Source organism: Bos grunniens, chromosome 23 (assembly GCF_055505025.1).
Source record: "Bos grunniens cultivar Pamir isolate PY7600 chromosome 23, Bosgru_T2T1.0, whole genome shotgun sequence".
Lineage (NCBI taxonomy): Eukaryota > Metazoa > Chordata > Mammalia > Artiodactyla > Bovidae > Bos > Bos grunniens.
In genome coordinates, this window is record NC_141187.1 from 43,316,345 (window position 1) to 43,334,935 (window position 18,591).

The window sequence follows — 18,591 nt, forward strand, 5'->3', positions numbered from 1 at the left end:
AACTGCACTGGCATTTAAACAGAAATCTGATCTCGGCTATTCAAGGATGTGCTCAACACTGGGATTACCTCAAAATTCTTTTTTAAACTTTAAACTTCTTTAAAGAACTTTAAACTTCCTCCACATTAAAAATTCTGTCAGGGTGTCAATAGCAATATTACTTAACAAACCTCACCTTTACCTAAACTTTTAGGTCAAGTTTACAGAGCTAAAACAAAAAGCCACTCAGCCCAAACACTACTGGGTTGCGGACCAATGCTCACTGCCCATTATTTTAATCCGGTTGTCACTCTGGGCATTTAGAAAGTGAATACACTCGGGTCAAAGAAAAACCTGTTCGCTCTCAGGATGACTGCTCATTATGGCCCTGAAGCCTTTTCAGAATGAGGTGCAGTGTACAGAAGTAACTATATCAAAAAAACACCCCTCTCAAAAAACTGTCAACTCAAGTCCCAGTGAAAAGGCTGCAGAGTGGATGGAATCGAATGTCAAAGACAAAAGCCACGTAAGAATCAGGAATGAGCTCTTTACTGAGCAACACCAAGTGTCTTGTCATTTTTACACATTAATAAAGCCACATTAAAAATAAATAAAAATTAAAAAAAAAAGAAACCAGGCTGACTGCCTATTTGGCACCTATCAAACCCCTTCGCCACTTGGGGAGATCAGGCTGGAGAGGAGTCAGCTGGTATGAGCCGAGGACCAGCACGGGGGGTCGGCCGCTACAGCAGGTAGGAGTCACGTGCTGGCCGCTTAACTGGGACTCCAGGACGTGGCTCATCCCCACCACGCTGCCTCTGCCCCCCCCAACACCAAGACACTATCACAAGCCGAAAAGAGAACACGCGGTGCATCAGTACTCTGTGTAGAAGGACAGAGAAGCGGCAACCGAGGAAAAGCCGGCAAACGTCTAAATCCCATCTCTACAGGGACATCTTTACTCAAGAATGAAAAAGAAGGCAAACAAGTTCACCCAGAAATACTCGTCAATGGTGCTTCTCAGCAGTTCTAGGATACCACCTCCTTCTCACGTGGGGGGAGGGAGATCGATAAAAAGCCATCATCAGAACAATCAACAAGTACGTCTGCCATAAAAATCGTCACACTGTATTTTTTCATAAATGTGAAAGGAAAAGCAGCTATATTATTTTCATTTCCATCTTCTTTCTCAGACAACCCGGACAGCCTGAAATCAGCAAGGATGACCCAGAAACATGGTGTTCCCTCTTCAACCTTGAGGCTAGAGAATTACAGCCACAAAGACCCGTGGGACCTAAAATAAGAATAATCTGATCTAGATAGCTAGTTTATAACACTTCACATGTTAACATCCGACTCTGCCTCCCCCAAAATGACCCTGAGAGCCAATAAATGAAGGTGTGAGTATCCCCATTTCACGCAGGAAGAAACTCAGATTGAGGGGAAGTGATTAATCTGAGGCCAGCAGCTCTCTTCCCCGAGTTTGGCATCCCTGCTGTCAGCTGAACCATAAATTCTCTAAGGACAAAGACAATGTCTTATTTCCTAACCCCTAACATAGTCAGAGGCTTCCCTGGTGGCTCAATGGTAAAGAATCCACCTGCAATGCAGGAGGCGCAAGAGATGCAGGTTCGATCCCTGGGGAGGGAAGATCCTCCAGTGAAGGCAATGGCTACCCACTCCAGTCTTCTTGCCTGGAGAATCCCATGGTGGGCCACAATCCATGGGTTCACAAAAGACTGAGATACTAAACAACAACAGGTAAGAGCATGCTCAACAGCCAAATATATCGGCTGTATTTAACTAAAGTCTTTCAAGCCAGAGCCCAATGGGACCTTTGTAACCATACAAAGCCCACCTCCAAAACAAGGCTGAAATTACTTGTAAAAATAATGGGATTTCAGGTCATTTTAAAGTTACATTGTGTTCTCACAAAAGAACCATTTCATAAACAAGAAATGTGTAATTGTACAATCCTACAGAGCCTTGTCCCTTCACAGCTACAGTCATCCTAACTCATAACATGTTGTGTTCTCAGAGCAATTTTCTTTTTCAAAGTGCTTCCCCATATCTCATCTCATTTAGTTCTAATGCCCTGAGAGAGGACAAGGAAAGAAAACAGAAACTTAAATAAAACCCAACTGACATCTTTACTACTTGTTACAAGTGCCTGTATTGGTTTTTAAAAGCAGACAACAAACAAACCAACCCACTGGCGCTACCTGGGGGGCTGTGAATTAGTGCAGCCTTTCCCTCAGAACACAGCTGTTGAGAGGGATCTGAGCATAAACACCGTCACACAGAGTGGTCACTTCACCTGGAGGAAGTTGGAATTAAGTGCAGGAAGACACAGGAAAGGCACAGCGCACGCGTCACTGTGACAGCGGCCCCCACGCTGTGTGGGACAGCCCTCAAGAACACACAAGAAAACTGCTCCAGACTGACCAGGTGCCCAGCAGCTACTGAAAAGCAGTGCAGGGGACTTTCCCGGTGGTGCCGTGGATAAGAATCCACGGGCCAACGCAGGGGACACGGGCTCAGGTCCCACGTGCCTCGAGGCAACTAGGCCCACGGGCCACAGCTACTGAGCCGGCGCGTGGCAACTACTGAAGCCCATATACCCTGGAGCCCGTGCTCCGCAACCAGAGAAGTAGCCCCTGCTCGCCCCCAGCTAGAGAAAGCCCAAGCACAGCAACAAAGACCCAGCGCAACCAAAATTAAACAATTTTAAAACAATGATGATGCAGAATCCTCTTTTGGTAACTGAAATGAGATATAAATGCAAAGAGCCCAGAAGAGACTATCACTTAAGAGTAAGAGCCCACATATGTAAAACGACATTTGTACAAGTGCAGGAACGCCCCGTTGCTGCTGCTGCTGCTGCTGCTAAGTTGCTTCAGTCGTGTCCAACTCTGTGCGACCCCACAAACGGCAGCCCACCAGGTCCCCCGTCCCTGGGATTCTCCAGGCAAGAACAGTGGAGTGGGCTGCCATCTCCTTCTCCAATGCATGGAAGTGAAAAGTCAAAGTGACGTTGCTCAGTCGTGTCCGACTCTTAGCGACCCCATGGACTGCAGCCCACCAGGCTCCTCCATCTATGGGATTCTCCAGGCAAGGGTACTGGAGTGGGGTGCCACTGCCTTCACCGGAACGCCCCGTAGGTGACTGCAATAGATTTCATCTTCATGTTGTTGTCTGCAATAAATGACTTCTAGGACAAAATAATCATTTTCAAACAGGGGCAAACATTAATGGCCCAATTACATATGGGGATTACATGTGGATTTTATCTTCCTGTGAAAATGAATCAATGACTGCAGTTATCATGGGTAACCGAGGATACATCTGGCAGGAGAATGCATCTCTGAAAAATGGGTCCAAAGGCAGTATCCCCAGACGGCCTCCCACTGTGGCAGGCGCTGGGTCCCATGCCCCAGACGGCCTCCCACTGTGGCAGGCGCTGGGTCCCATGCCCCAGACGGCCTCCCACTGTGGCAGGCGCTGGGTCCCATGCCCCAGACGGCCTCCCACTGTGGCAGGCGCTGGGTCCCATGCCCCAGACGGCCTCCCACTGTGGCAGGCGCTGGGTCCCATGCCCCAGACGGCCTCCCACTGTGGCAGGCGCTGGGTCCCATGCCCCAGACGGCCTCCCACTGTGGCAGGCGCTGGGTCCCATGCCCCAGACGGCCTCCCACTGTGGCAGGCGCTGGGTCCCATGCCCCAGACGGCCTCCCACTGTGGCAGGCGCTGGGTCCCATGCCCCAGACGGCCTCCCACTGTGGCAGGCGCTGGGTCCCATGCCCCAGACGGCCTCCCACTGTGGCAGGCGCTGGGTCCCATGCCCCAGACGGCCTCCCACTGTGGCAGGCGCTGGGTCCCATGCCCCAGACGGCCTCCCACTGTGGCAGGCGCTGGGTCTCATGCCCCAGACGGCCTTCCACTGTGGCAGGCGCTGGGTCTCATGCCCTGGCAGTGTCACTGTAAAATGTGCAACCTTTGTCCCTAGACACCTGTTTCCTCAGCTGTGAAATTCTGATTAGTGAAGCTCACCTTTTTCCGCTAGATCCTTACCAATTCCCTCCCACTACTGGATAGGATTTTAAATACTCAGCAAATATTTCCTAAACTGTGTGATGACAGAAAATTCAGCCTCTACTCATGTGGCGCTAACAGGGAGAGATACCAGTAAACACTGATTCCACAGAGGTAGTTGTAAGGAGGCAGGCTCACAGAAAGGGGGCTTGGCTCTGCCTGATGGGAGGAAGAGAGTAGCAGGCTGTCCCATCAGGTCACAGAGCGGTCTAGGTGGGCTCAGCAGGACTGGGCAGGCAATCGGCCCCAAAGCAAGCTGAGGAACCAGGATGTGCAAAGACCAGGAGGCTGGGTCAGCTGCAGTGGAAAGGGTAGCCCCAAGCTCAAGGCAGAGCAAGGGCTTTGCGTGCTGCATCGAGGACAAACTTAGCTTGAGCCAATGTTCAAGGTCAAGGAACACTGCTCCAAGGCCCAAGATGAACATCTCCGTGGAAAGCTTCAGTGCCGCTCTAACCTGAATTCTCAATCTGTCACTCCAGTTCACAACCCGGTCAGGTTCAGAAATCAAGAGCTGGATAATACAGAAGACACTCAACCACCAGAAAGTGGGGGGTGGGAAGAGATCACATCGTTGTCTAAATTTTTTTTTAATAATATTGTGTTCATTTCAAGTGTATAGCAAAGTGATTCGGTTAGTTTCAGGTGTACAGCAACACTGTGTTAATTTCAGGTGTACAGTAAGGTGATTCACTTTCGGGTGTACAGCAATACCATGCTAATTTCAGGTGTACAGCAGAGTGATTCTGTAATTTTTTAATTCAGATTCCTTTTCATTACAGGTTTACTACAAGATACTGAATATAATCACCTTCTAATCTTTAAAGCTTTGTTCTGTATTCCAAAACGGACTTTAGAGTATCTGTTGCTCTTCATTTGGCTTGTTAAGAGGCACAGAATTCATATGATTTATTCATTTCTGAGTCAGCCTGGAAGGCTGCTGACAGGCCTCATATCTCTAGGTTGGTGATTTCCAACTGTGTAATCATACCTTCTTGAGCATTTGTGCATAGTATGCAGTTTACAAAGTGCTTTCACATCAAAAATCTCACTGACCCTCCCAGCCACAAGCCTGTGAGGTGCATGGAACAAGTTTTCCGGGTGAGGAAGCAGCTCAGCGAGGTTATGTGGCTTGCCCAGGGTCACACAGCCAGTGCAACACAGGGCTCAACCCTGAGCTCAGCTCATATTCCCAATCTTGTCCACTATGACCACAGAGGTGCCCTACATTCAGAACAAGCCCCTCACAATGTGAGGCATTAAATTCCCCAAGCCCACATACAAGCAACGAGGCATGGACACAAAGCACAGAACACTCCAAGTCCTAACAAGGTCGACATCCAACTGCTGCTAAACAGAGTAAGCATTCATGCAGCGCCCCTCCTGCAAACCCAGAAGGGAATAAATGCAAGAAACACATGCACAGCCCTAATCCCTTCTCATTTCCTCCTGGCACCTGTTTCTGCCCCCACAGGCACCAAACACTTCTAACAGCTGATAGAAATGAGAAACAAGAGATAGCACACACAACCATTGTAGATCAAGCTCTAACCCAAATTGTGGTTGGGGAAAAAAATGGAGAAAGAACCACCCAGATTTGAGAAGAGAGCCACGAAAACAGGGTGCCAAAAAGTCTCCCAACATTCCCCCTGGGTGACTCAGTCACATCAACCAGAGGGTCTCTTGATGGAAAACACCCACTCCACACCCTACCCAAAAATACTGCTGACTGTACCGGAGAAAATATGTGACAAGAGCCATGGAGGGAATACAAAGGGGCAAAATGTGTGGCTATGAATAAGATGACCTTCTAGGACTCCTGGTAACTGAACACTGCTACCAGTATTTCAATGCTCACTGCCTACCTCTTCATGGGTGGTGGAGCTTGACAGACTTACAAAATTAGAACTTAAAATCCAATTTAGGCCTTCTAGGCCGCACCAGCTCTCAGAATCAGCTCCCAAGAACTGTCAGTAGGGTTCCCCTTTCTAAGGCCTTCATACGTCCTATGAATGTGTAAGTAATTACGTGTAATGTTCTCATTACTCACGCAGCCTCATTAACACATCTGGGCAGCCTTTGTTGACTGCCCAGCCCAGACCCTGGTGAGGATTTGAGGGCAAATGATTTCCCCCAACGCCCCGTGGTCCCCTAAGCAGCAAAAGTCAGGGGCAACAATAAGATTGCCAGAAAAAGCATCAAAGCCTATTTGTCACAGACCCTACAAAAGCAAATGAATTCAGAAGCCTGGAGAGCAAACACAGCCCAGGTCAGCTCTCAGGTACACCGGAGAGGATGGGGTGGGGGCACTAATAAAAATGCGGAGCAAGCACTAGCCAGGCCCCAGGGCATCTGGGACCTCAAAGCTTTTTCCTAAGGAGACAGGCAGCTGGGGAGAAGAGGGTAGCTCCACCAACTGGTGTTTAAAAAAATAACAAACACTCACTTGCAACAGATCCACTCCTGCTATGGAGGCTGACAAACTGCCTCGACTTCCCCCCAACTTTCTCAAGTAAAAAAACCTCACCAAAGGCTACCAGGAGCCTCGATTATGGCCTTTACCCCACCTCCTGGGGCTACTCTGATCATTCCTTTTACCTCCAGTTCATCTGGACTAAAATATGGGGAGGAGATCCAGCCTTTCACTCCCTGGCCAGGAACTGCTGGCCTCGGTTTTCCCTTCTATAAAATGGACTCAACAGTCTCTTCCTCTCCTGTGAGCTCACTAGAGAAACAGTAACTGTGGGCGGTTATTTCAGAACTGACTGGGTCTTCTCCTCACGATGCTAGTGTGTTTCCTACAGTCCAAGCTCTTCTGGTACAATTCTTCAAATGGCAGAAAAGTCCTAAGAGGCATGGGCGAGCCCCCTCACAAGAGTAGTAAAGTCTGTGGACAGACAGACCGGTGGAAGTAGATAGCAAGCCCAACAGAAACACAGGGCCCAAGGCTGGAGCCCAGCTACCCACTCAGATGGACCTGAGACCTGGCCCTTGGGAACGGGATCCACCTCTGCAAAATGTGGGCCCCTCCTCACCCCACACATCCTGAGAAAGAGAATGAGAGAACAACGATAGACAAAAGCCACCTCCAAGAAGAGGTGGCAGGACAGGACGTGCCAGAAGCAGGCAGATCGATCAACCGGGAGCAGGCTCAGCTCTACTTTTGACAATTTTATTCCGAATCAAAAATGAATGAAAAACTCTTACTGAAAAGTGTGAGACTGTCAGAAGGCCATGGGGTTGTTAGAAGTCAAGAAAAATTATATCCTAAAAGGATAAGGAAAAATCTCACTCAAATTGTCTTTTTCAAAAAAGGAGACCAAAGTCATCCAAGTTCCCACCTTCTGGAATGAAAGTGGTCTGAGATGAAGGGGCAAATGTGGAGAAGGCTTTATGGGCACACAAAAGGGACCCAAAACACCAAGTCTGGGGCCTGGAAAAGGAAGCAAGGTTTGCAGAGGAAAGAAACAAGAGAAACTGATTCAAACAGAAAAAACTGAAGTTCAATGTGTCTCGTTTCCATTAACAGGTAGGCTTAAGGATCTGAAATGGAACAGAAAAGATGGAACAGAATGGATCTGGAAGGATCTGAAATGGAATCTCCTAAGTAAGACAAAATAATTAAAGTTGCTGGATTACAAGATATAAGCTTCTGAACTCCACATAAATGAAGTGTAAAATCACTCATCTTTCTAACCCCCACCATCCTGAGAACTACACAAACTCTGAAAGTATTACAAATTACCTCAGCAGGGCCACTCTAACTGACCCACATTTTATCTATGCTACCTGGCATGAACTAGATAAGAAGTCTAGTTTAATATTTGGGGATTAAGGCTAAATATAATGGAAGCACTCTTAGAGCTGATAGGGACCATTAAGTTGGTTAGCTAACGTAGAGTCTGTTAAGCAGTAAATCGTTAATATACGTGTACATAGGTTGAGCATATACATACAAGTGAATGTAATGAACACACGAATATGCTTTTAGTGACAGATTTTTTTAAATTATTTATTTGGTCTCAGCTGCAGCACAGGGGCTTCTCTTATGGTGCCCCTCGAGGCATGTCGGATCTTAGTTCCCTCAACAGGGATCAAACCAGTGTCCTCTGCCTTAGAAGGCAGATTCTTAACCACTGGACCACCAGGGAAGTTCTTGTTACAGATAATTTTGAGAATTCGTGGTACTCCACGGCAAGCTTTTTTGTTTGTTGGGAAGGGAGTTCAGCCATAAATGAAGCTTGGTTCTTAAAAGGGAACCACTTGCAAAGCAGTATGGGTGCGAAACCTTACAGATTTCACCCAAGTCTTTTAAATGGCAGGCCCACATCTACGTTAACAATCTCGTTTTTACAGTAATTCACTTTTATCAAGGGTTCCCAAACATTCAGCTTCAAGTTTTCATAGAAACCAACTCTCTTGCCACACTCGGTCAAAGGTTTATATAATATTTAACTGAAATTTCAATGATAAATCTAACCGGAATAACCAGATTTGGGAACAAACAACTGGCACTTGGCAAGCCTTCTACATGGGTGAGAGCCAAACGGGACAGGGGCACACACTCCCCCGGGCCTGCCCCCTGGCAGGGGCTTCACGCAGGGATGTCACGGCCAGGATGTCCTCCTTCTACGTGGGTGAGAGCCAAACGGGACAGGGGCACACACTCCCCCGCGCCTGCCCCCTGGCAGGGGCTTCACGCAGGGATGTCACGGCCAGGATGTCCTCCTTCTACGTGGGTGAGAGCCAAACGGGACAGGGGCACACACTCCCCCGCGCCGGCCCCCTGGCAGGGGCTTCACGCAGGGATGTCACGGCCAGGATGTCCTTCAGCCAGAAGAACTGGGTAGGCTGCGTAGGTGGAAGGTGGTTAGTACCAGAGCTGTTGCTATGATCCTGGGAAAGATTTAGATGCAGACCAGTAACACGAAGATCAGAACCATACAAGCAGAATTCCAAAAAGGAAACTACTCAGACTGAAAAACGTATGACTGAGTGTTAAAAAGCCAGGTCCTCAGACCAGCATAACCAAGGGCAAATCTTAAAAATAAACCTAAAGAATCTCTTGAGCATCCATTTACAATTAAAAAAAAAAAAACTTGCAGTAAACTAGAAAAGTGCGCATCTACCAAGAAGCTCAAAAGTTCATCTTCACCAAAAAAAAAATAAAAACCATAAGGCGGGGGAAAAAAAAAAAAAAAAACCATAAGGCGGGGGGAAAAAAAAAAAACCCACCAATGCCCACCTACAGCTAACAGCATCGTTCCATCCATGCTGCCCTGGCAACACAAGCTGCACTCTGTAAAAATACTGCCAGTATAACACCTCTCAATTTTTACAATTCACTCTGGAGTCTGAGCTGCCTACCTGAGCACTTTATGTCATTTTTCCAGATCCAGATTACTAACTGATTATGGTTCGCTTTACCAAAGTTACATATGTTTTGAGTGACATGTTTCATCCTTATTTTTCCATTAGCCCTGTAATTTTTAGTGTTCGATTTTGTAGGACTTAATGTTTTTCACCAACACAGACACCATGCTACGTGAGATATAGCTCTGGTTACACAGATCTGGACTGTTCAGTAGGACAGCTTCATATGTTCAGTTACACAAAGCAATGACTTGTCCATATTGAGCTGTCCTGTAAGGATCAAAAAACACACTAGGTTTCAAAGACACAAGATGGAAAAAAAAAAGTAGATTTGTATAGATTTCTATAAAACTCTTATTAAACTAAAAAAAAAAAGTTCAGCTTAGCCTTTACCGAGTGTTTCAATGTTAGGCTTAACATGACTTTCCCATATCATCTCTGAAAAGAAGGGTTCTATTTAAAATCTTAAAGACACTGGTTACATACTCAAAAAAATTTTTCTCTTTCTGAAGGAGGAAATTTTAAATAACCTTTGGAGCAGGATATATATTAAGATTAACACTGGAGTTCTTTCCAAGGCATCTGGAAGTGAGTCAACAGCCCTCAGCCAAGCAACAAGAACTGGTCTGACCTCTTACGACAGGAAACAGCCATGAAACCATCTAAGCACCAAGTAATTCTAGTTGGCCCTTTGGGCCAATGGCTGTGTGGAATACACAAGTCAGATACTTGTCTACAGTAAAGTAATAATAACCCAGGTAATCATAAATTGGATTATTTTTAAAGATGATTTTTTTTTCCTTTTTAAATCTCAGCAACACACTTCGGACTCTTGACAGCAGTATTCCTTCCATAATCTCTCCAGACCACGACTGTTGCTAAACTGTTTCTGCCCAGAGACTTATGTGAAAAAGAGAACGGTTTTTCTCCACTACTAGAGACAGGCAGAAAGCCAGCCACCTAAACAGCTCAAAAAAGAAAAAAATACAGCAATTACTTAAATAAGGTATGCAGGTTTTTTCCCGGAGAACCATAAAATAAATCAATTGGGTGTAAAACTGGTGGGGGTGGGGGGAACCAACTTATAAATCCTACCACTACATTTTGGTGTAGTTCTACTTTTTCTCTTTACAATTTTATGCAATTGTAGTAAACTTTGCTTTTGAATCTTGTAACACAAACTTTTCCCAGAGTTTTCAATCATACTGCACTTTTAAATCAGAAAATTAAATACCTAAAATTTACAACCTAGTGTTACAAATTCTTCTTGAGCTGTCCTAGAAATCAAACTGATAATTTGTTTTCCTGCTAACTACATGAATCATATCTTCATGTGGCAGACATTTTTATTTCAAACTCATACCTTCTATAAAGCACCAAGTATCAAATAGTTTTTAGGTCTAGGTATCTTATCTGTTACACTCGACAGCAATAATCAACCAGTGGAGTGACGGGCATGGCATAAGATACCCATAGAGCAAAACATGTAACTTTTTATTGTCCAAGTGGATTGGGGCTTTGAAAGGCAAACGTTTTCAGTTAAGGTACCGTAGTGGGACTCGTGCCCAGCAATTAAGACAGGATTACACTACAATTTATGAGTTTTTCAAAGATGTCATTTAATATGAAATATAATAATCATTTTCCCCAAAGCCTGCCATCCACAAACTGTTTTGCTAAAGCAATAAGCTAAATGGCAACGCGGCAGGCAGCTAAGGCTTTTGAGATCAACTGCAGGAAATGCGCTGCCTTCTACCAGCTCAAGTAATGATTTCATCTTACATAGAAACAGCATAGTTTTACATCTTCCACGCACATTATCTCACGCACGCGATCTCAGATAAAATGAAAAGGCAAAAGCATGTATTACTTTTTCTATTTTACATATGAGTAAATAAACCTAGATTTCCCGCCCCTCGGACTCTCGTTCTGAAGAACTGAGCCCAAGACACCTTAGACTTGCAGTCCAAGCACACCTACTGATGACTGGTCTTCCGTCTGCCCCAACCCCTAAACTACTCCATAGGCCTAGAGCTGGCATAACGAAGTGCCGCTCTGGTGTTTCAAGGCTTCCAGAAAACCAACAGCTGATGCTGTGCAGCATCACCCCGCCACGTCCTGTCATGACATCCCCAACACGACTTAAAGTGACAAGGTGGCCAAACCCATCACGCGATTCTCCTGCAAAACCAAGCTGCCCCACTGAAGTTTCCCTGCTTTGCAAAAGCACTGACGAGAAAGCACGACCACCACCGCAATAATGCCACAGCCGTCAGCAGACCTGGAAACAGAGGAAGCGAAAACGTTTTCGCAGACAGGAGGCGTCTCCGCCCTGCTGCCCACCTCCGAAACGGAACCAGAGCAGGGTCGGGGGCGCTCGCAAGGGGACCAGAGGCTCCCAGCGCTCACCTGGAGGGCAGTGCGGCGCTTCGGGGCGGAAGGCCGAGGCCGATCGCATCCTCCTCCTCCCCAAGCACGGCAGCCCCCGCCTCCGCACCGCTCCCTCCGCCCCCGCAGCCCCGCCGCGCTGGAACCTCCCGCCCGACTTTTGACGTCACGGAGGAGGAGAAGGTTCCACCCCGGCCCGTCCCTTTGTGACGTCACAATGACAACAGAACCCGGCCGGAGCGTCCGGGAACCCGGAGCCGCTGGGGGGCGGAGGGAGGGGGAGGAGGCCGGCGCGAGGCAGGGGAGGAACCGGGGGGCGGGGAGGGGGCGCGCTGACGTCTAGCCGGCTTAACCTGTTGCTCCCGGGCCCGCACTGGAGCCGGCGGGCCAGGCCGCGGGGAGCCGGCTGCGCCGCCGCCGCCATGCTCTGCCGTGCGCGCGCTGGGGGGCGCCCGCCGCAGCCGCGCGCTGCCCGCCCCCTCCCCGCCACGCCCCCGCCCCGCACCGCCCCCTCCCCAGGCGGACCGGCCGCGCCGCCCCCGCGCCCCACCCACCCACCCGCTCGCCCGCCCGCCGGCCCGCGCCGCCCGCCCCGAGCCCGCAGCCCGCCCCCTACAGGCCGCGCGCGGCCTCCCAGACCCGGCCCAGCCCGCCGCGACCCCCGCGCGCCGCCCTCCCCCCTGCGCCGCACCGGCTCGAGCACGTCGGGAACACGGGCTCCGCTCCCCGAACGTTAACTCGTGCTCTGCCTCCTGCGGCCGCCGCCAGACACCGGCAGGCGGCCGGACGCCCGGAGTCGACACAATCCGCTGACCACCGGGAACAAAAAATCCCACCCCGCGCCGCTCCCCAACTTAGCGATGGCGGGGGGGGGGGGGGGGGGGCGGGGGTGGCTCTGGTCCAAGTTCTACCCCCTTTTTGCTTTGTGGCTGCACCCGGATCGGACGTGCCCCGGGAAGGCGTCCACGCTCACAGGCAAGCTTGTCTCCCTGCAGTTTCTACAGCCCGAGTTTAAACTAGTCCTTTGCATTCTCCTCAGCCCTCTGCAATGCGGATGTATTTTAATTCTTAAATTCTTTAGGGAGCAGCGTTTTAAGTTGGGCTTGATTATTTAACCTTGCATTTCTTTCATAGTTGAAGTTTACGTGTCTAGGTTGGATCAGCCCTCAAGAAGAGGTATTCAGCTTTTCCATTAAATCTATTTTTTACAAAACCAGTGCCCCGAAGGTCATCTCCCATTACACACATCACACTGCTCAAAAAGGGAAAATATTAACACCAATTTGCCCACCCGAGTTAAATCAAACTTTCTTATAACATTGCATTATTCCTAACGTGTGTTCATTCGGCCTTTTCTTTTTAATGGGTTCTTTGATTTAAAGCATGCAGCTAATCACCGATCACTCGAGTGCATATTTGGTTAATCCTCGGTCCCCCTCTCCTCTCCCTCCCCCCAAACTTAAAAAAAAAAAAAAAAAGCCACCACACACAAAACAAAAACACTCCCCATGCCAATCAAAACGTAGCTGTACTATGCACAAAACATATTTAACTATTCCAAACCATTTAAATCTCGGAATAATCACCAAATTTCAGAAGCCCAGTTAACTGGGAGAAATTAATTGTAGTCACTTAAATTTACATTCACATGCCTACTTAAAAACGTTAACTATATTCTATGTCTTTTTCCCCTAAAACTGGAAACCATGAATTTTTAAACAAAACCAGTCCCATTATTAAAGTCAATCCCAACAAATGTATTCCCTGTAACATGATTCCCAACTGGTTTATGTCGCGAACCAAATAAGCCAAAACGACCACATACATTAAATTTGATGTGCCAGTGCAAGGAACAAGATCGCCATAATCGGACCCTCGATTGCAACTTAAAGGGCTCCCAACACAAACGCGTTACACGATTTCCCAAATAACATTAATAATAATAACAGACTCATTTGCATGCAAAGTGCAATATGGGGACAAATCCACCCGAGAATGCAGTTTAGTTATATTACCGCAGCCCCCACCTCCCCGACTAGGCTCCACCAAAATCCCCTGCCTTTCATCTAAAACTAGATTATGGTTGTGTCATTCGAGGTCAATTTATTCACTGGAGGTATCGCTACACCAATCTGTTTTTTCATCCAAACTAGGCAGACACGACTTTGCCTGAAAAGCCTTCTTTCAGAAAAGAAAGAAACAGCCTTATCGGACGCTGTGTTTCAAACCCTTCAGCTGCAGAATTATCTATAAACTTGACATTCACAGCCATTGCTTAAAACTACAAGTCAAAGGATGTGTTGTTAGGAGCACTTACGTATTTCTTCTGGATGATATTCCTCTTGGGTCTTTCCTTGCTCATTCTGAGATCCAAATGCTGATTGCAAAAGGGGACAATTGCTTCATGAATTTAAAGCCGTCAGAAATTTGCAAAAAAATATCCTGGTGGTTTTTATTGTTGTTGGTGGTGGCTGATCTTGTAATCCGACTTTTCTTCCTCTTTCCCCAAAGCCCGATTCGCCTTGAAATAAATCCGAAATTGGGAAGGGAAAAAAAAAAAAAAGCCAAAGACGAAGCAAACAAAAAAAAATTCACTTTAGTAAAACACTCATAATGGAAAATTTCCCCCGAAACACACACACACAAAAAAAACCGACGCCCTTCACTCCCCCCCCTTTTTCCTCCAAAAACTACATCAGCGAAACGTGAAGGTCCTTAGTGTCTGAGCTGTAGTTACATCTTGGAAAAGAAAAGGGAAAGATAAATAAAAAATGTTGGAAGTCACGTTTGTGCTGCAGCAGCAGTGCGAGCAGAAGAGTCAACTCCAGCGGCGGCGGCGGCGGCGGCAGCACCACAGCGAGGGCTCGCCGAGTCTCTTTTTTCCAAGCCCCCTAACCAATGAGATAGAGGCTATCCAGCCCAACTTTAAATGGACTCTGCTTTTATACAAGTTAGGGCTCCTCGGGTAATTCCCCGCCGGACGCCAGCCGAAAACTCCCACAGCTGGGCCACCAGGAGCCCGCCTACTCCGGTGCCGACCGCCCCTGGCCCAGCCCAGAGGACCCTCACGGCCCCGTCGACGAGACACCCGAGAGGCCTCGACAAACCCTTCCCGGGCTACCCCGCAGGCATCGCTCCCACGCCGAGCCTAAGACTGGAATTGAGAGAGGCTCCCTAGCTCAATGCATGGCACGCTCGGTCGCTCCACCTCACCCCCTTTCCCCAGCTTGCCGCTCACCCCTCGGCCGCCACAACGCTAGCCCCCGCCACGCCTCGTGTCTACCTGCAGCCGGGCTACTGGGTGCCAGTGCCCCAGGACGCCTGGCCCCGGGGAGAGCCGCCTATTCCCGGGGCACCTTAGAATGGTCCCCTTGATCTTCTGGAAGTTGTAGTCCCCCGACTACAAAATGGCTATGGCCATGGGCGCTGGGAACTACAATTCCCAGCCTGCCCCGCAAGCCTGTCACTCAACTCCCCTCCCCTCCTCCCCGCCCCCGCCCCCCTGCCGGCCCTGCCAACAAACGCTTGGACGTGTCCCGCGTGTGACACTGAGCGAGGCTGGCTCGGGATTGGCCCGCAGAGCGTGTGGTCCGCGAGCGAGGAACTCCCCACGCCGGCCCGCCCCCGCCCCCCGGCCGCGGTCCCCCTCCCCCCGCGGCGGCCGGCCCCCCTCCCCGCGCGCCCCGCCCCCACCCGCGGCGCGAACCGCCTGTGGAATCGAGGAATCGCGCGCGCGCCGCGCCGAGCGGCGGGGGAGGGACGCGCCGCGTTCCGGGGGAAGGCCTCGGAGCGTGGCGGCGCGGGGGGCGGTGTCGGCTAGGGGTTGGAGCCCGTCCTGAGGAAAACTGGGCCACGCACCAAGAGGAATCCTCGGTGCGAACTAGTTGATCGGCGGCGCCTGCTGCCTCGGCGGCACAGCCGGTGTCACCTCAGGACACCGCCTCGCCTCTCCACACGGAGCGTGCTGCGGTCGGGCTCGGGGGAGCCCGAGGTCACCTCGCGGAAAGGCCACCTCCCGGCGCGGCACGCGGCCTGGCGGGCGAGGACGGCGTCGGGGGTGGGGGGACCCCAAAAGGGAAGCCCCGGCCGCCGCCTCCAAAAAAAAAAAATCACCGTCTTTTAAGAGATCGCGCTGGATCTTGGCTGGTCCCGACGTCTCTTGAGTCTGGAGTGCCTGTTAGCGAGGCTACAACGTTGAGGGGAAACGAGTGGAATATGGAGTCCGAGCCACACAGACCCGCACACCGCAAGGAAGCGTCTGGAACGCCGAGTGCCGGGAATACCACCCGCGGTAGCCACGCGAGAACCCGCATTCTACCTGCCTCTGCCCCCTGTTGTGCTCATTTAATCGTTGATCTAAATGAAGGAGGCGGTCCCGGTGTATCTCTTCGGCCTTAGCCTTATTAGCTACTTCAAGTCTCTCTTAGCCAGTCTGCATTGTTAATTTCCTTATTCGCACCGTGAATGTAGAGCATTGATGTTTTAAAGGATCTCCTCTTGGGCAGTTCTTTTAAGAAACGAGAAGTGGAATTAAGTACGCCTTCATATTCATTCCTATACATTCAATTCTCCTTCCCATCCCCTAGATTCTCCTTATGTCGGAAGTATCATAATCGTTAGGTTTTATGTACAGCAGTGTTTGAAGTGTTTGAGGACTGTCTAGAAAGGTCTCAGAAACTGGAGGTGAGAGACCTGTCATACCACCCAGGGCCCTTTCCTAAAAGGCACGGGATGGCCTCTCTGAAGCTGGTCCATCTCCTCATCAACAAATTAGTGATCATCACATCTTATGGAGTAGATTATGTAATAATGTTAGCCCAGCTAAGAAACAGACACGTTATTAAAAGATTTCCGTAAATCAAATAAAGTTTTGCCTTTGCTGCGCAGCATGGTATGCCGGATCTTAGTTCCCTGATCAGGGATGGAACCCGTGGCCCTGAAGTGGAATCAGAGTCCTAACGGTTGGGCCGCAGGGGAATTCTCAATAAAGTGCTATTTTAAAATGCTTTTTAATTATGACTTTACCTTTTTTTAAAAGATCTGCTTTCAAAATTGAAATAATGTTTCATATGTTGATTTCAGTCATAAAAATAAATGACCTTCTGTGCCTTCATATGGCACATATCCTGAAGGACCCAATAGAACAGATTCCATTTTTCCGTACTGGCCACCCAAGTGACTTTATACAAGTGACTTTTTACAATGAGGTGGTTTCAAGAGACTTTCTGATTATTATGACCTGTATACTGGCAGCCTCCACTTCTCCACACTCAGGGTTTTAGCCAGCTCTCAGGAGGTTTAATGTCAGATTTGCCCTTCCCCAGGCAAAATTCTTAAGAACAAAGGTGGGTTTCTTCTAGGTTCTCTCAGCTAGCCTCTGAGGCTAGGCTTCTCCGTCCCCAGGCGGAGAACTCCCCTGCTGAGCTACCAACTCCAGGTCACCACATAAAAACCATTCTAGTTGAGGCTGGAGGGCAGGCGAAAGGAAGGAATTTGCTCATTTCCAAAAGATTTGGATAACCTTCATGTTGTTTTCCCTGAAAGGGAAAATAGACTGGTCTTTTTAGGGGTTGAAAGCCTTTCCTGTTGTGGAAGTAACTATCTCCTGATGAACTTCCTTTTACCTTTCCTGTCTTTTTACTCCTCTTTTTCGTTCTCTATCAGTGAATTATCACTCTTTTTCCTAATGATTTTAACCTCTTCCAGGACTTCTCTTGACCTCTTCAAGTCGTGGTGTGAGGGATGGGAGGGTGGGGGAAGACCTCACTAGGTACAGTGTTGCTACAGGACCTACATGCCAGCACTGATCTCATCTGAAGACAGAGAGCACTCAAAAGTCCTTTGTTAAGAAGCACACAGCTCAGTAGAAAAGGCAGACTCACTACTGATTATGATACCTCTGAAAAGTACTGTATTTGCACTATGAAAAGGTTGTAAAGGGAATACATTACTGAGGTGACCAGGAATGAAGGAAGTTTGAAGGATGTGTAGGAGTTCAGCAGTTTGAAGTATGCTAAGCAACTTTACTTAAAAAAAAAAAAAAAAATCCTTGAGACCTAAAAAAAAAAAAAAAAAACGACACTCATGGATGGGTCTCAGTTTTCTTTAGAAGTAACCAAAGAGAAAACTGAGAGGTGAACAGGAGCCCGAACTAGAAAGGATCTGCATGCCACTTTGGACTTTGCCTGTAAGCTAAAAAGAAGCTCAGAAGGATTTTCACTAGAGGGATTAAAGCGGCTTTGCGTATTTGAAAAGTGATTCTGATTGTGAGAGATGAAGTTGAGGATTGAAGAAAAGAGAGTCAGGAAGAGCTAAAAACCAGTTGCAATGTACTTGCATAAATAAGGTGAGAAATGGTTACGATCTGAATAGAGGAGCAGAGGAAAGAGCAGAGAGAGCAGAGAACAGGTTGAGAAATATTTAGAATGTCAAAAGTCAACAGGACTTGGGAACTGGTTAGCTGGAGGGAATGGTGACTAATGGGGCAGAGTCTAAATATCATTCCTTTAATCTTACCTTTTATACTCAGTTAGGTCAATTATCCATCATAGGAACATGATGGATGTGAAAGAGGAAGAGGTAACAAATCAGACAGGAATAAAAGCAGGCCCTTACTACTCTGGGTACACATCTGTATAAGCGACCATACTGAATCAAGCAGTCTAGTCCTCCACTTGATTTCCTATAAGAAATGACAAGGACATTAATATGACAAGTTAATAAAGACCAAGGACAGAAGAATAATGCACAGTCCTACATTAT

General features: G+C 48.3%; 1 protein-coding gene across 8 annotated transcripts in view; it reads right to left on the minus strand.

Annotated features, from left to right (window-relative positions):
• Positions 1-15,330, minus strand: part of JARID2 (jumonji and AT-rich interaction domain containing 2) — a 230,442-nt gene extending 215,112 nt beyond the window's left edge. For 2 of the 8 annotated variants that reach the window (XM_086370213.1, XM_086370205.1), the window contains exons 1-2: positions 15,113-15,311; positions 14,147-14,350 (exon numbers count right to left, since the gene is read on the minus strand). Coding sequence is in view for 4 of the 8 variants with exons in the window: in XM_086370205.1 (XP_086226331.1) it covers positions 14,147-14,191 (45 nt within the window). In the remaining 4 variants the exon portion in view is untranslated. Of the gene's footprint in view, positions 1-11,850; positions 12,268-14,146; positions 14,755-15,067 lie in introns of those variants that run through there. The other 6 variants (XM_086370206.1, XM_086370207.1, XM_086370209.1 and 3 more) reach the window with 6 other exon arrangements.
• Between the last annotated feature and the right edge of the window lie 3,261 nt (positions 15,331-18,591).